The sequence below is a fragment of the Cebus imitator genome, unplaced genomic scaffold (genome assembly GCF_001604975.1).
Source record: "Cebus imitator isolate Cc_AM_T3 unplaced genomic scaffold, Cebus_imitator-1.0 Scaffold168, whole genome shotgun sequence".
Classification (NCBI taxonomy): Eukaryota; Metazoa; Chordata; class Mammalia; order Primates; family Cebidae; genus Cebus; species Cebus imitator.
Window position 1 is genome coordinate 163,432 of NW_016107483.1, and position 16,687 is coordinate 180,118.

General features: G+C 35.7%; 1 protein-coding gene across 1 annotated transcript in view; it reads right to left on the reverse strand.

Annotated features, from left to right (window-relative positions):
* Positions 1-4,398, reverse strand: part of LOC108315071 (ephrin type-A receptor 3) — a gene marked incomplete at its 3' end in the record, with an annotated part of 105,810 nt that extends 101,412 nt beyond the window's left edge. Inside the window, exon 1 of the mRNA XM_017544219.2 lies at positions 4,181-4,398. Coding sequence (XP_017399708.2) covers positions 4,181-4,268 — 88 coding nt within the window. The remainder of the gene's footprint in view (positions 1-4,180) is intronic.
* Positions 4,399-16,687: the final 12,289 nt, after the last annotated feature.

Genomic DNA, 16,687 nt, shown 5'->3' on the forward strand with positions numbered 1-16,687 from the left:
TCATAAATCTATTGCTGTTGCTAGAAGATTTAGTATCTAAAAGATACTAAAAGATACTAAGTTGCTCATTTATGACAAGGACTGGAGTAGTGTGATTATGAAACATAAAAATAAGGAGACTAAGGTACCTGAGTGAATACTTTCCCCACTCAAATTATTATTATCAATACTAGTCTTTACAAAGATATACATTCAGAATGAATTAATTTTGTGATAGATTTTGAGAGATTACAAGAAGTTTCTTTCTGGGACATTCAAAATATTATCGTAGCAATTCAGATTGTCAGTAAAAGCTTAAACAAATTTGCTGATAATCCTGTTAATGACCTAGGTCAAGTGTTAACTGTTGTGGGTTATAAAATAGTGAAATTAAAGTTTCTTCTACCTTCAGGCAAATAGCACAGTTAACCGTGGAGTGGGGGTGGGGGGGATGCAGGGGCTAGCTATTAGGAGAGCCTATTAAATTACAAAAATGTATAATGCATTCAATTATTTAGTCTAGCATGATGAAATGCTATTAAAAGCAAATGTAAACCCTCTTCCAAACCAAGAAAACTTATAAAGATGATATGATAGCTAAGTTCTCTATTAATGTTTCAATCACTGTGTGTTCTTATTTGAGGAAAAGTGTTTATATATGAAAAGTGATACCAATTTACTTTTCATATATAAACACTTTTTTATATATAATTTTTAAAAATGGGAAATATTTATTTATTTATTTTTCCCAAGATTTGCCTAATACTCAAGGGGAGAATTATAACATTCATATGCAAGTTTTACTTTTAAGCTTTAAACAATCACATAGTCTTCTCTAGTATTTAGAATATTTATGTTTAGAGAAATACATTTCTTAGTGTCCCAGCCATTCAAAAAAAGTCTTTAAAAAATAGTATATAAATATAAATATTTAATTTTATTCGGTTTTATTTTTTATACTATGATTTTCAATACAAATAACTTTCTGGATAAATGTTAATGCAATTTATAAACTCTTTTGGATAGAAAAAATGATTCCTGCATTATGTACTGATGAATTAATAGTGCTTTGTACCCCAAACTGCCATCAATATATAAAAGTGTTTAATGAAATTAACCAATTCTAAAAGGGTTGAACAAACCACAGTTGATAATTTTATTTCATATTCAGTTTTAACTTTGCCCCAATGTTATTTCTCTTTACCAATGATAATCCATCTGGTATGGAAACAGCGAGTAAGTATATAAACTTTTAAAATAATACATACTGTAGCAATCGTATTTTGCCATAAAAAATAACTGATTTCCCATTAAAAGTCTTTTTTTAAGCCATGTTCACAGACATACCTGATAAGAATTTAATAAAGTTTTAATAAAGTTCTGTTTACGTATACAGTATATATGTTTAAGTATATAGGCTAACTACCGAGTCAAGTGCTCATTGGAATTATGAATATTTATTTTCATTGATGAGTCTCTATTAACACCTGGAGTCATTTTCTTGAAAGCACATAAGAAAGATATTTGTAAATATATTAGTAAAAGGAAAATTCAGATTAAACATTTTCTAAGTTATTTTTCTTACCAGGGAGCCATGGCATTTCAATATTGATAGTTAATGGGCAAATCTCAGATTGAAAAAGAAATCACACAACTGCAAATATCCTAGCAATTAAGTCAATGGCCTGGTTTTGTTCTCATTTGGTTCTCTCAGGCCTAAGTTCATAATAGATTGAAGAATATATTCCAGTAAATATGCTCCAGTAAATTTCTAGTACATTTTTTATAGTGCTGAAATGTTTCAAGCATATTATTTTAAATACAGTCTCATATTTCATATTTCAAATTTCAAAAATTATATCAGAAAATGACATTAATATTATTTTTAAATCATCACTCCTCCCATATATAAGTTTTCATAAGAATTGCTTTCTATTGAAATTACACTTAGAAAATTTGCCTGGAAATCTTGGCGTACACTTGGCATTTTCACTTTTTATGTTATTCAGCACCACTATGAGCCAAGCTATGGATTAATATTTAAAATCTCACCCAAGTATTACCTAAGTTAAATCATCTTAAATTTGTTTTAAAGCTTCCCTTCACAATCACAGTAAGGAAAAGAGACACTACTCATAGGTCACAATCTGGAAAGAATAATCCCATGAATGATGAATAGATAAACTTTTATCCAAGCAAATTAAATGTAATTATGTCAGCTTTCTGAAACATTTACTTTTCTATACACATATTGTTAATATACCTGTCTGTATAATTATGTACATCATGTCCTCAAACACACATGAGGTGAGGCTTATAAGCAATTTGCATTTGATTAACTCTGCTTCATTAAATTAATACTCATTAATTTCATGTAAGTGTGCAATACTTTGATGTCTGTTTTTTTTTCTCTTGTAGTTTACTTAAAGGTTATGTTTTCCACAAAAATACTATCAGCTACATCCTTGTGCATAATTAATTCAGTAATACCCATTATCTATATAGTTCATAAACGTTCTATCTGAGTTCATATACATCCTATCTGGAAAATATAATTCATTATGGCAATGAGGGAATTGTAATGCAATTTTTCTAGTTATTGTTAATATTTTAACATCTACAAAAAACAAAAAAAATTAAAACATTAATTTTAATTTATTGATGTTACCTATTATACGTTACCCATTGTACAAATGACTACTCTTACCTTTCATTCAGAAGAATGTTGACCCTTACTTTCAAATAAATGTTTTAATTTTGTTTTTAAAAGAAAAAGTCATTTGTGGGTAAGATAATTTTCTTGATCTTTATATTTTAGAATTTTTATTTCCTCAGTAAAAAAAAAAAAAAAAAAAAAGATGCAGAAAATTTAATGAAATCTGCCAAATTGATAAAGGCAGTCGTAAGGAAGGAGATAAATTACTGCTCTATTAGCAGTGAAAGTAGGTCATTGAATATCAGGCAGTTTTTACATTTAATGAAAAAGTTTCTAAATATTTTGTTTTTACTTCTGTTTTTCAAAATAAGGTACACTCTATAATATACAGCTTGATAATATATTTTCTAAGGAGTGATGTATATAACATGATGTTTACACATCAGTTGCTCAGTATTGTTAACTCGCAAAATAAATTGCTAAATGTTGTAAGTTCAAAATCACTAAGAGGAAATTAGTGTTGTAAGTGTGGCTTTCAACTAATCAATTATTTAGAGAAGTTTGTTTTAAGAGTTAGTGACTGTATTCACAAGTCATTAGGAATAGATCACAAAAGGTATGCAGGAGAAAGACAGTGTGTGTATTAAGTAGACGATCTTATAGCGCACACTGGTGTCCTTAACATTAGGTTTGCACTTTAACCCATTGAAAAGAAATGAATGCCCATTACAAGGATAATAAATAACCAGACATCAAGGAAATGGCATTTGCTGCATAGGAACATTCTCTCTTAATCTACTATTCAGTTATTTACTATATCTTCCGAGGAGCTATTCACTATTCATTAAATACATTCTCCTATTTGTATATAAGCGTTTAAACAAAGAGAATCCAACGTAAGCTTATTGTAATTCCTGTAGATATTACTTATGTTAAAGTGGCATATGCTGCTCGTTAGAACCTGTACCATAGAGGAGAGCATTGCCTGGCGGGATGCACCTAAGTTCAGCACAGCCCTTGCTCCACAAACACATACGCACCTCCGCTTCGACAGTCTCATATCCCTCTAGTCCATTAATAAATGCCACGATCCCAAGTAGGAACCACCTGTCATTACCTTTAAACACACTACAGAGTCTAGAGAAGGAGGCTGGGTTTTCTTCCAAACTTCTCGGAGTACCTCATGGTCATAATTAGAAAATAAAATACTGCCTTGGCCATTTGGCAATTAACATAACTGGGTTGCAACGCTGGAGGATTTTCTTTCTTTCTTTCTGGTCAAATTGACCAACAAGGTAATTGCTCGAATTGGTATCAGATCAAAAACACATTCTGAAGGTTTAGACCATCTAAAATTATCTCCCGAAGTGTTTTAGAAAAGACAGCTGAAAAAAAAAAAAAAAAAAAAAAAAAAAAGGCACATCGTGCGTTCCCTGTCAGCGCAAAGTGTTCTGCTGGAGGCACCTTCCCGACGCGCCGGGCTCGGTGAGAACGCGCGGGGAAGGCGTGAGCGCGGCCGGCCGCGCACGCGGGGACCGGGCTTACCTTCGTTGGGGGGCTGCGGGCTCACTTCCCCGAGGCAGCCGAGCGCAGAGCAGCTGAGCAGGAGGAGGATGGAGAGGTGACAATCCATGCTGCTGCTGCAGAGGGCAGTGAGAGGAGCATGTCTCCACGAAGCATGCCACTGATGTGAGCGGGAGCGCTCCGATGCTGCAGAACTTGCCGGGCCCCGCTCGCGGGCTGATGTCAAGTTTGACACTGGAGATAAGGAGGAGTCTGGCCGCCTTTCCGCGCGCCCCGCGCGGGGACGTCCCCGGGTCCTAGTGCCGGCGGCAGCGGCGCTGCAGCGCAGCGGGGTGGCGCGCAGCTGGCCCCGCACCCCGAGCTGCTGGGAAGGAGACGGGGTGCGAGTGGGGGCGTCGCCCGCGGGGCGGGAAACACTGAAGTTGTGTGAGACCGCGGTGCGGAGAAAAATGCACCTCTTTTGTGTTCCACGAAAAGTGGCTGTGTTATTGTCTGCTGTCCAAGCTCTGTCGCTTAATTCACCGAAGAAATCAGAGTGTCACATGGCGATGCTTGTGCAAAAGGAGCTGAAATGCGAGAGACGTGTGCCATTGAAAAAGAGCAGCCTTTCTTTTAAAAGTCAATCGTGTTTGTGTAATTGAAATAATCGTTATCGTTATTCCTTTACTGTGTTCTATGTGATCCTAACTCTCCATGAGTTCTTTGTGGTTCAGACAGACACTAATACACAGCCTGGATCACAGTCTCTGCATTTCCTTTTTTTATTATTATTATTTTTAATTTTTAAATTGCATTTTAGGTTTTGGGGTACATGTGAAGAACATGCAACATTGTTGCATAGGTACACACATGGCAGTGTGATGTGCTGCCTTCCTCCCCTTCACCTATATCTGGCATTTCTCCCCATCCTATCTCTCCCCAACTCCCCACCCCCCGCTGTCCCTCCCCTATATCTCCCCAACAGACCGCAGTGTGTGATGCTCCCCTCCCTGTGTCCATGTGTTCTCGTTGTTCAACACCCTGCATTTCTACACCAAATGGCATCAGGTCTTTTAAATAGATCTGGTACCGTGATTCTCAGTGCACATGGATCATACTTTGGGTTTTAAACAGGGAAGTAACCTTTATCACCCTAGGAAAGTGAAGAAGTCCAGCCCCAGCCTTAAAGTCATACAAATCAAACCGAAATTTCTCAATGACACATATTCCCCTCCCTTATCGTCTCACATTAGGATCTCTGGGTTCTGTGAGGGAAACAATGCACAATTCACAGCTCCCCCATTCAACTTTCAACCACTGATAATCTGATAATATTGGAATATTCTTATGCTTTAACTTTCCAAATCCAAAGGCTAAATAATAATGTCCTTGTACTTTCTCACTTATTTTACACCATGGTCATCAATGGTTTCTGTTATTTCCAATCCCATTGCTGAACAACCTATTGTGATCTATTTCAGTCACAAAATTTTGTAATTTATATTTTAATAACTAGTATCACTTATGTTTAAAATATCCCCCCCCCAGAAAATCGTTACTCAGATATCCTTTCACCCATCTATCTCTTCTTATTCTAAAAAGAAAACAAGATTATTAAATTCCTCTCACAACTTCAGAAGATAAAGGTGTGTTGATAATCTAAAGATCAGAGATCAATTTTAGAACCCTTGGTAATGAAATTTAAATGAAAGTTTCCAAAGGCCTTGCTAATGATACATTCATTTCACAAACACAATGATTTTAATTAGAGAATACAATGTTCACTTGAACTTAGGTTAATAATGCCAGATAATAGTTTGATGACTGGGGGTGGGGAGGTGGGGTGGATAGATGCAGCCAGGGGAACAGAGAGACCCTGCTCACTTTTCTGTGTGTGCCGGGTTACTTTGTGTCTCTAACTTCTTTCCACATTGTGTCACCAGAGACTGTGGAACCCTCGAGTGCCAAGTCTGTCAGAATTGAAAACAATAACAGATACTGCACAGAGAGCTTAGATAGTGGTGACTCTGGTGTTTTTCAAAGTTCTAACACAACCCTTACATTGTTCCAAAGTTAGATACGAATTTTCTGAAACTTGAAAATCTTATCTGGAATTGACAATTTGAAAACATTTTGGAGAACCCGCCAAGGTGCTGGCATACACATGGATTGACCACCCCCCCCACACACACACACACTCACACTCATGCTATTTCTTTCACACTTGAAAACTTAAAAACTGCTTGTCACTGGAAAAAGAGGCATTCATGTTTGCAGAAAGCTACAAGAGTGGCAAAATGAGTACAAAGCAATACCTAGCCTGAAAATAGAACACAAATGATACAGAATCTTTAAATTGTCAACTCTGTCGTGAAAAGTAAAAGATTTCCATTATGTGAGCACCATTCTGGACAGATGGGGAGGAAGGAGTGACGCCAACAAGCAGAGATGAGCGATCGATTTGTCCATAGCAGAAGTGGAAATGACAGAGGTGAGGGCAGCAGGTCCAGGGAAAGCCTTATTAAGAAAGTGGTGTTGAGCTGCAGCTTGAAGGATGGGTAGGAGTTCACTAGTAAGAAAGTGGCTCAGAAGGCACTGCAGGCAGGCCAGAGCAGAGAGTGCCCAACTGAGGCAAAAAAGAAAGCATCTGGCACCTATGGAATGTAGAGTATATTAGAGTATTTGTAGTAGAAAAGGGGCCATGAAAGGAGGTAGGGACTGGAGACAAAGTGTAGGGAAATATTCTTCAAAGGACAGATTGAAAACTGTAGAGATTTCGATGCCACACATCGATGATTCTACAATATATTTTAGACCAAAAAGACACATCAAAACATTTCAGCAAGCAATAAATCAATCATGTCTCAGTGTGGGGACAAAATTTTACTGACAGCAGGAAACAGGATGTCTCCACCTGGGTGCAATGCTTATTAAGAAGTGGCACCTGCTTCTCACCAGAGACTAACTGGATCTAAACATCCAAGGCTGGGACCCTGGAATCTGCAATTTCACAAGCTTCTCAGGTAATCCTTGTGGTCCCTGGAGATCCATTGCTCAGTGCGAAGGAGGGAATGTTAGAGGTAGGCCAGTTAGACTTCAGGCTATTTTTCAAGTAAGACTAAAGTGATAAGGAACTGAACTAGGATCTCTCAGAAAGAAGCAAGATAAAAGGGAAAATGAGAAGACCATTTTAGGTTAAACAAACAACACTCTCCCAAGAAAAACTGGATTTGGTACATAACTCACGTTAGGAGTTCAAGAATAGTTCCCCGGGGGGGGGGTTGGCAATCGAGAGGAAACTAAAGAGGGGCATTTTAAAGAAAAGCGAAAAACAAGCTTTCTGGAGGAAATGACAAATGCCTCTATTATTAGAGATTTTGAAATGGTGTCAGCGGGTATGGGAAAGGGCAGACAGTGGCTGGGAAGGAGCAGGGTCATGAAGAGTCCTATGAGTTACCCTAAAAAGCTGGGACGGGGGTGCTGAGGGGCAAGACACTAGTTCAGTTTGCATTTTAGAAAGATCAGTTTGACATACTTAAGAAAGGAGGAGAAAATGAAAGTGAAAACTTCAATTAGAAGGCAAAAGAGCAATTAGGACCCCTTTGCAGTAGGCTGGTCAATATCATGTAGAGGTTGCAGTGGAGCCCTTGAAATAGAGCAACCTAGGTCACTGACCTGGCTCTGCCACTCTTAGTAAAATCCAGATAATAACAGATCCTATCTTATCAGAATGTTGTAAGGATTATATCAGATTTGGGATGGTACAGATAAACGTGTTAGCCTAGTGTTTGACTTATTAAAAGCATTCAATACTGCTTTTTTTTTTTAAAAAAAAATCTTGATCCAAAAGAGACATCTAGAGAGTGTGACCCTGAGCAGTAGCAGTATAAATGAAACCAGGCACAAATACATGGGAGAATTGGCAAACTTCATAATAGATTGATTATGAAAAATTAGGTAGATGGTAGTGCCTAGAAGACCTTTCAATTCCTGGCTTGAATGAGGAGTTAGTGAGGAGTGAGAGGTTTGAGGAGAGAAAGCAGGCATGGAATGTAAAGATTTCTGTTTTACATATGTCTAGTTGGAAAAATCTGAGGGAAAGCCAAGGGTAAATGAAATATTAGGAGAAAAGGACCTTAATGGGAGTTGTTTCTTTTAAATCATTAGCATATAAAAATAGGCTGGGCATGGAGGCTCAGACCTATAATCCCAGCACATTGAGACTTCGAGGCGGGTGGATTGCTTGAGACCAGGAGTTCAAGGCCAGGCTAGGCAACATGGAGAAACCCTATCTCTATAAAAACTAGCCAGGCATGGTAGCACACTCCTGTAGTCCTAAATACTGTGATGGCTGAGGTGGTAGATCTCTTTAGCTCTGGAGGCAGAGGTGGCAGTGACAGAGTGTTGGTAGGAAGATCAGTTGGCTGGCCGAGGATGAAGCCCTAGCATACACCAATATTTAAAAGGTGAGTAGAAATAAATACCAAAGAACTAGAAGAAATAGCTTATTAGAAGCCAACCTTGTTAAAATTTTGACAAATCAATTGTTAACTGTGATGCGTGCAAAAAAAAAGAAAAAATCCAAAAAGATGACTGAAAAGTCACAGTTGGATTTGACAACATTTTGGAAGATGGATGAGGCCTTCTCTGAATCTGCTGCCCTTACCTCTATCCTTCTCCCTCCTATTGCAGCTAAATTTATTGCTCTCCTCTGTTGACATCCCTCTTTTTCACATCTATTCAGAATGGTGCTTAGGTTATAGAAACTCTACTTACTGTTCGATGTCTCTTAATCTGGAGCATCTACTATTTCAAGATCTTATAAAATTTACATTAATTCCCAGGTATTGCTTTGTGCTCATTTTGACACTCTTGTAAGTTTCCTTCAAACACGAGTGCCTCTTTCTGCAAGGAAGATTTTGATGACTTTGGTGATACTTTGGGTGTAATAATGGGACCACAAGTTCAATAAAGATAAATAAGTAAATGGTAAGTGAGGATATAGAAATAGTACGTATTCCATGCTTTCAAGAAGGTAAGCTCAGAAGACAAGCCTAGAAAAGAGGAAAGGAAGATCCAGTGAGAGCATTATAAAATAGAAAAGGCTGGTAGGTTTCCCTCTCCCGTGCTTAGCTGATTAGTGACGCAGTTAACAGGAAATAGGGTGGTTCAAATTTGGGAAGTAAAAAAAAGGTGGGAAGTTAACAATTTTTTTGTTTACAACATGTTGAGATCTAATTGCAGTTAATAAAGCTAGTAGTTTGATATAAAATAAGAAACCCAGAAGGGCATGAACTGCAAGTTAGGAAATTATTGGTAAATGTACAGTTGTTTAATTCATGAGAGTAAATGTAATTGCTCAGAAAGACTATGAACAATGAGGAAAAAAGAGAAACCAGAATACTGTTCAGATTATTATTATTATTTTGAGACAGAATCTGACTCTGTCACCTAGCTGGAGTGCAGTGGCATGACCTTGGTTTGCTATAGCCTTTACCTCCTGGGCTTCAGTGTTCCCTCCATCTCAGCCTCCCCAGTAGCTGAGACTACAGGAGTATGCCACCATGCCCAGCTAACTTTTTTATTTTTTTGTAGACATGGGGTTTTGCTATTTTGTCCAGGCTGATTTCAAACTCCTGGGCTCAAGCAATCCACCTGCCTTGGCCTCCCAAAGTGCTGGATTCCAGGCATGAGTTATCGCAGTGACCTCAATTTAGATTACATAAAATATCCAAAAGGCAGAAGGAAACTGAATAATTATCTCGATAAACCGAATAGGAGGAAATATTGTAAAAGAAAGTAAAGAGAATGAGTCAGAGAGGACAATTGAGATAGAACTTCAGGAAGGGGACAATCAAGTGAAACAGGTAAAATCTGATGAAGACTAAAAACAGTCTTTCTAGTGAATGAAAAGACCACAAGATTGGGAATTTCCTTCTAGAAAATTATGTTTACAGCTGCAAAATTTTTTTAGAACCTATCATTTTACAACTTGAGAAAGAGTCAAACATTAGCAACGTCATTATGTTCACATGGTCAAAGGCAACAACGGGGAAAGTGTCTCAAGAAGCATGTCGTTATGCAAAGAAAATGAAAGAAAAAACACTTATGGGAAACCCTGCAGGAAATCTTTGGTGCTTAAGTATTTGAAGGTAATTAGAAGAATGGAATAGCCTAAGAAAGTTTCTTAAAGAACAGTGATTTTGGATACTAAATTTTGGATTTGAAAATAGTCACAGCAGATTGCACAAATTAATTTGCTGTATTTTAACTGATATCCACTGAATTAATATGTCTTAAACATGAAAGTTTAGGCAATCAATATAAAAATTAGCATGCCCGAATTAATTAAAAAATGCTAATTATAAATTAGAAAAGATTTAATCCAATTGTTACAAAGCTGTCCAAAAAAAAGCAAAAAAAAAAAAAAAAAAAAAAAAAAAAAAAAAAAAAAAAAAAAAAAAAAAAAAAAAAAAAGACATAAATATGATTTGCTTGTGAGGATAAACCAATGCCATTTAAAACACACTCTTACATTCAATTTTATAATTACTTCTGGAACATTTTCCCATTTTTAAAACAAATTTTACCACTATCACTACTTCCTACTCGTCTGTTTCTCTTGCCAAAAGACAGTCAAAACAAGCCAAGAGTTCATCTTAACATCTAAGGAAAACATCCCAACGCTCTAAGCAAACTCTGAGCAAGAGCATATGGGGCTTGAGATGGTGGAGGACTGAAGGGAAACTTTTGGATGAGTTAAGACCTATATTGTAGTCCTTTTAAATTCCATTTTTGAGAAATAATTATGAATGTACACATATGTGCATTCATAATACACATCCATATGAAATATTGTATCTATTAACTAGAAAGATCATACACTATCCAATAGTACTTTTAGAGCAGGATGTGTTAAAATGCAGAATCTGATTTAGGAAATCTTGAGCAGCACCTGAGATTCTGCATTTCCAGCAAGCTTCGAGGTGATGATGTTTGCTGCAAGGCTCACACTTTACGGCAAAGCTCTAAAACACATAGGCTGATTTGGAAAATTAGTATAAATATGTATAATACATTCAAATACATATACTAGCATATTAAAAAGTCACATATGGTAAAAAAAGAAAAATGGGACTACGTGGCTCAATCAATTAAAACTCATTTCCCAGTAAACTTCAAGACAAATTGACTGCTCCAGCCATTTAGAAAACACTCCATTACCCCCAATCTCTTTCTTTTTTAAGGTATATAGTCAAGACTACATCATTTCTGTGGATTCTTGTTTCACTTTTATCTAAGTCACTCCTATAAGCATTTCATTTACTGATCTGCATTGTGAGTTAACTGTTTCATATGTATGAATTTTCTTCCCAATATTTTAAGTTCTTTAACAATAAAATAAATTAGCTAACATAATCCAGGAAAGTGAAAACATTACTCAGCACAATAATGTAAAATAACCTAGTTCGTTTTGTTTTAGATTTTTGAATGCATGATAATCTAGTGTGATGATAATTTCTTGAGATATATTATTAAAAGACAAAATTTCAGCTATCCAAGGAGATACACGGGGATTAACAAACATAAGAATTAAATCCATGGTTTAATACAAAATGATTTTGTGTTTGCAAGTATTAAGAAATTTATCTAAAGATGAAAAAATAATGTTCTTTTATTTATCAATTAATTTTAAATATACAACGACATTTTCATTTCCTTAATGTATTGTTATATGGCCAAGTAAAACAAGTAATAGCAATATGGCCTATTGATTGAAGGTAATTTTTTAAAGGGTGTCATAGCAGTTGCTATCTTTATGGCTCAAGTGAAAGTAAGAGACGTTCAAAATAGTTTTCCACATAAAGCAGAAGGTGATAAAGGATTATTAAATGTTCTGCAGAGGTATATTTTAAGAACGCTTGGCTTCTATTTTGCTTCTAAACTATCTCACAAGCCTGAGCATAAAATAGAATTACTCAATACAGAAAAATTAACTGATTATGTACTTGTCTGACCATAGTCACCAATTCAGCTGGGAACTGGAAAAATGATCCATATTAAGTCATAGAGGTTTTATATTCAACAGTGCCAAACATTTGTGATTTTTCACGGAGGCTCTGGTTTCCACAGTGTCCAAATAACCTCACCTGCTTTTCCAATTTATCCCTTAGACTGTGCTGTGGGTCAGTGATCCCTATTATGTCACATCAATACAGTGGTTAAATAATGATAAATAATTTAAAGTGTGGCAGGTAGTCCACATCTTAATGTCAATGATCTTTATCCATGCAATATTTCCCAAGTTAAATGGAAGCTACTTCCATTTCCAACTCTGGGGTTTTAACTATCCAAATATATATTTTTTAACATACAAAATTACAGGTTTTACAGAGATGATTGAAAATCAGAATTAACTCAGCTTGAAAAATAAATCAAAGTAAGAGAGATTGCACCTAAAATACTTAAAAATAATTACAAATATGGTGATACAGTTTTCCAGAAAAATGAGTGTACACTCATTCAATTTTTAATTATGGCAATGAAGGGATTCAAAATGTTTATTTTACATTCTTATTTAAAATGCATGTATTTTGCAATTTCTGTTATTTAATTAATTTAAGCATCTTAAATATTAAATAATTTTTTAAAAAATACATGCACAACTAAAGCCTCAACTAAAAACTTGGACGTTTTTCAATTCATCTTAGAGTAAAAAAGATTGAATAAACTTACAAGTCCACATGCAGGAAGTCTGTCTGTTGGGTGGTATCATCACATCTAAACAAATGAAGGAGTAGAGTCACATACCAGTCCTCACTTCCCTCGATTTCATGAAAGATTTTTTCATTAAGTCGCAGGCACAGGGAACTGCTATAAGTTATTCTCTCCACTAGAGGGCTCTAGAGAGGCAGCAGTCACTGCAGTTGAAGATTCGGGTATTTAGTCTGCTTCTTGAGGCAGATCATTGACACATAGAGGTCTTCACAGGAATAAGCACAATTTTATTTTTAGGTTCAGTTTAATTAATTTCCTGATTAGTAGTAATTAAGAGGGGTATGAATGCATATGTACATCTGTGAGTTTTATCTAATCACATAACCTCGTATTTACCTTATCTGGACTGTATGATTAGTTCATTATAGCCCTGAGGAATCAAGAAAAGGTGTCACATTGTCACATTTGATTTCTTGTTCAGATAAATCTACCCATTTCTGCACTAAAGAGTGTTTAGATAAGTGACACATTTTCCTTCTTTTTTTTTTTTTTAACTTTCTTTTTTATGTGCAGCGTTTCTTCCTTGAATTTCCCCATGAAAATGTTTATGAGTGTCACAGGAGTGTAAGATGTACATACCTTCCAGGTATTTCCTAAAAAATGTGTTTCAGTAAAATCTACAGTAAAAGGTAAGGAAATATGATAGAACTGACATTTAAAAAACAGGATCACTACAATGAAGTCATTGTCTTAAGAAGTCCCTTTAGTGTCTGGGGCAGAGGGAAGACAGGGACTTGCCTTCCTTCATAAAGGTATTGTGGAAAGAAACAACTACAGAAAAAACTGAATTATTTTTGGCATTTTTATTTAAAGATATAAACTTCAAGGAGGATCAGGAGAAAAATGGATATACCAAATGTCCTAATCCTTTTTTTGCAGCAGCAGCACACCTGACATTCCTGTGGAATGTGTCTTGCTCCCATCAGTAAAAGCGATGTACCCTAGTGGGATTTTCAGAAAAGACATGGTACACTGTTTGAATGGTGCATAAAAATCTTTGTAAAGATGATCTTCTTTGGAGAAGAACATGCCTAACCTAGAAAAATAAATCCATTTTCTATCTCTACTGTAAAAACTTGCAGTCATCTATTTTTAATATCCATCAGAAGTATAACTTCTATCATATCTAACGACTTTCTTGTTTAACAATATTCTTTTTCTCTTTTTTTCTTTTTTGAGATGGAGCTTCACTCTTGTTACCCAGGCTGGAGTGCAGTGGCGTTATCTCGGCTCACTGCAACCTCCGCCTCCTGGGTTCAAGCAATTCTCCTGCCTCAGCCTCCTGAGTAGCTGGGACTACAGGCACACGCCACCATGCCCAGCTGATTTTTGTATTTTTAGTAGAGACGGGGTTTCACCATGTTGACCAGGATGGTCTTGATCTCCTGACCTTGTGATCCATCCGCCTTGGCCTCCCAAAGTGCTGGAATTACAGGAGTGAGCCACCACACTCGGCCTGTTTAATAATATTCTAAGTCGACATTATGGTTGACAGGTTCATTTATGGAGTAATATGCCAAACTTAATGAAATACCACGTTGCATTATGATGACAGCAGTGAAGTGCAGAATACTACTTTGTTAGAAATGAATAAGTCCTGAATGCTAAGTAGCCTTGTGACTAAAGTCTGATCCTGCCAAAGGATGTCTTCTTCCAAAACACTCTGTAATTAAGTGCCCGGGGAGCAGTGATTGTGGTCTGCTTTGTTTACTGCTGCATTTCCAGCATCTAGAACAGTGTCTGGCACATAGTGGGTCTATAATCAATATGAGGTGAGTGGGTTAAAATGTAATCATTATTCATGATAATATTTAAGGTTTTATTTTTATTATTGTGCTTTGTATCATTTCGGATTAATTTTATGCCAGACTTCAACACCCTACCTATTCACTTACGTCTTTAATTTTCTCTTTCAAACAGTTTAACATAACCTAGAAAATTAAGCAAAATACATTATTCACATAGTCATGTGTTAATAAGAATTATTCCATTATATTTCAATAAATTAATACGGTTTTGCATTTTGATGAAAGAATAAACTAGTAATCTATACTCTCCTTTAAAACATAGACAACTGGTTGACTAAGCAATGTTAAAGGGCTGTTTACATAAACTATTGACCCTAGAGAGAAATAGTCAAAAATTATCCTCAATGTAATCAATCAATGAATGACAAAAAATTTTCTGTTCTTCCTTTTAATTGAACTAACATTATGCTTACTTATTTATCATTCATAATAAATTGATTTTATATAAAGGAATTTAAAGAGTGAGGAAAGCAAAACAAAATTACAGGTGAACAAAATAGTGTATATGATTTTCAATGTGTAAGATTATTATGTCTTTGTACTTTTAGTGTTTTGAAATTTAAAATCCTTCAAAAGCAGTAGTTTATTTTATGGATTTATTTTCCCAAAGCAGAAAGGAGGGCCTTCTTACACTACTAAGCTTCCAACAAATGAAATCACAGATGGAGAGCCATAGTCCTCATGCTTGCATAAATAATAAAGGAGTTAACTGTTATATATGAACATTTTAAATGACTCCAGAAATAATCATTATATGCAGATGAATTTCAATTTTTTGACTTCCTACAAAAAAGCTATTTAACGGGGAAGGAATGAATCAAGGGACTACAGAGGTTTTGGAGGGCCGAGAAAATACTGCATGATGTTATAATGATAGCTGTGTATCATTATAAATGTGTCCAACCCCCTAGAATATACCTAGATGTGAACTATGGACTTTGGGCAAAGTGATTTGTGGATGTAGCTTCATCAGTTGTAGTAAGTGTACCATTCTGCTGGGAGGCCCTGATACTGTAGGAGGCTATGCACATGTCAGGGCAGGAGATATATGGGAAACCTCTGTATTTTACTATTAATTTTGTTGTAAACCTCAAAATGTTCTGAAAAATAAAGTCTTTATTAAATAAACTGCTTAAGGTCCACAAGTTTTCATTTGTATTGTTAATTAATTGTGCCACATATACGTGGTATTCATTTTAGGGTCATAAATGTTCAACAAAGTAGCAATACATTTTTAAATCAAAAAATAACTCAGTGTGCAGGGAAATGAGTATCACATCTGATTTATAGAGACAGCCTTGTTTGTAGCTGTGAGATTTAAAGTCCTTATGTGTCCTCAGGACAAGCACATAACAGGAAAAGATAGTGCCACACAGGTCCCTTTATGTTGCTCTGCTTACTCATGCATAAGCTCATATCTCTTAGGTAGTCCTTTATAAGTTTAATTTGTTTTGCTCATCAACTTAAAATTATCTGAATACCCTTTTATAACCAATTGCATTTTGTCAGTCTTAAAGTTTACAAGGAAAGAACTTAGAAAAAAAAATAATGCATTATTTGTGAGGTATGAAAGCAACCTAGCCACTTCAATACCAATTTTATATTCAGTTATTCAAGAATTTAAGAATCAACAGGGCCAGCTTTGGTTGAAGAAAATAGTTGCAGTAGGGCTAAAAACAGAACTTAGTCTGTTTAACTCACAGGTTCTGAACATAAGAGAGGTTCTCCAACTTGGAAAAATGAATATTCCCTTGTATGATTTAGGGAGCATTGAAAACCAAAATAAAAACAGTAAATGATGATTCAGTAAGACCTACTACACTGGAGGAGTTCTTCAAAGAAATCTTAGGACTTGGAAATCTTGAAACATCCTTCACCAAGTTATACTGCAAAAGAATCAATAGAAAAATTAAAATGGGAAAAGAAAAAGGCTGATGTAAATTATGGTTGTAGACCATTAATA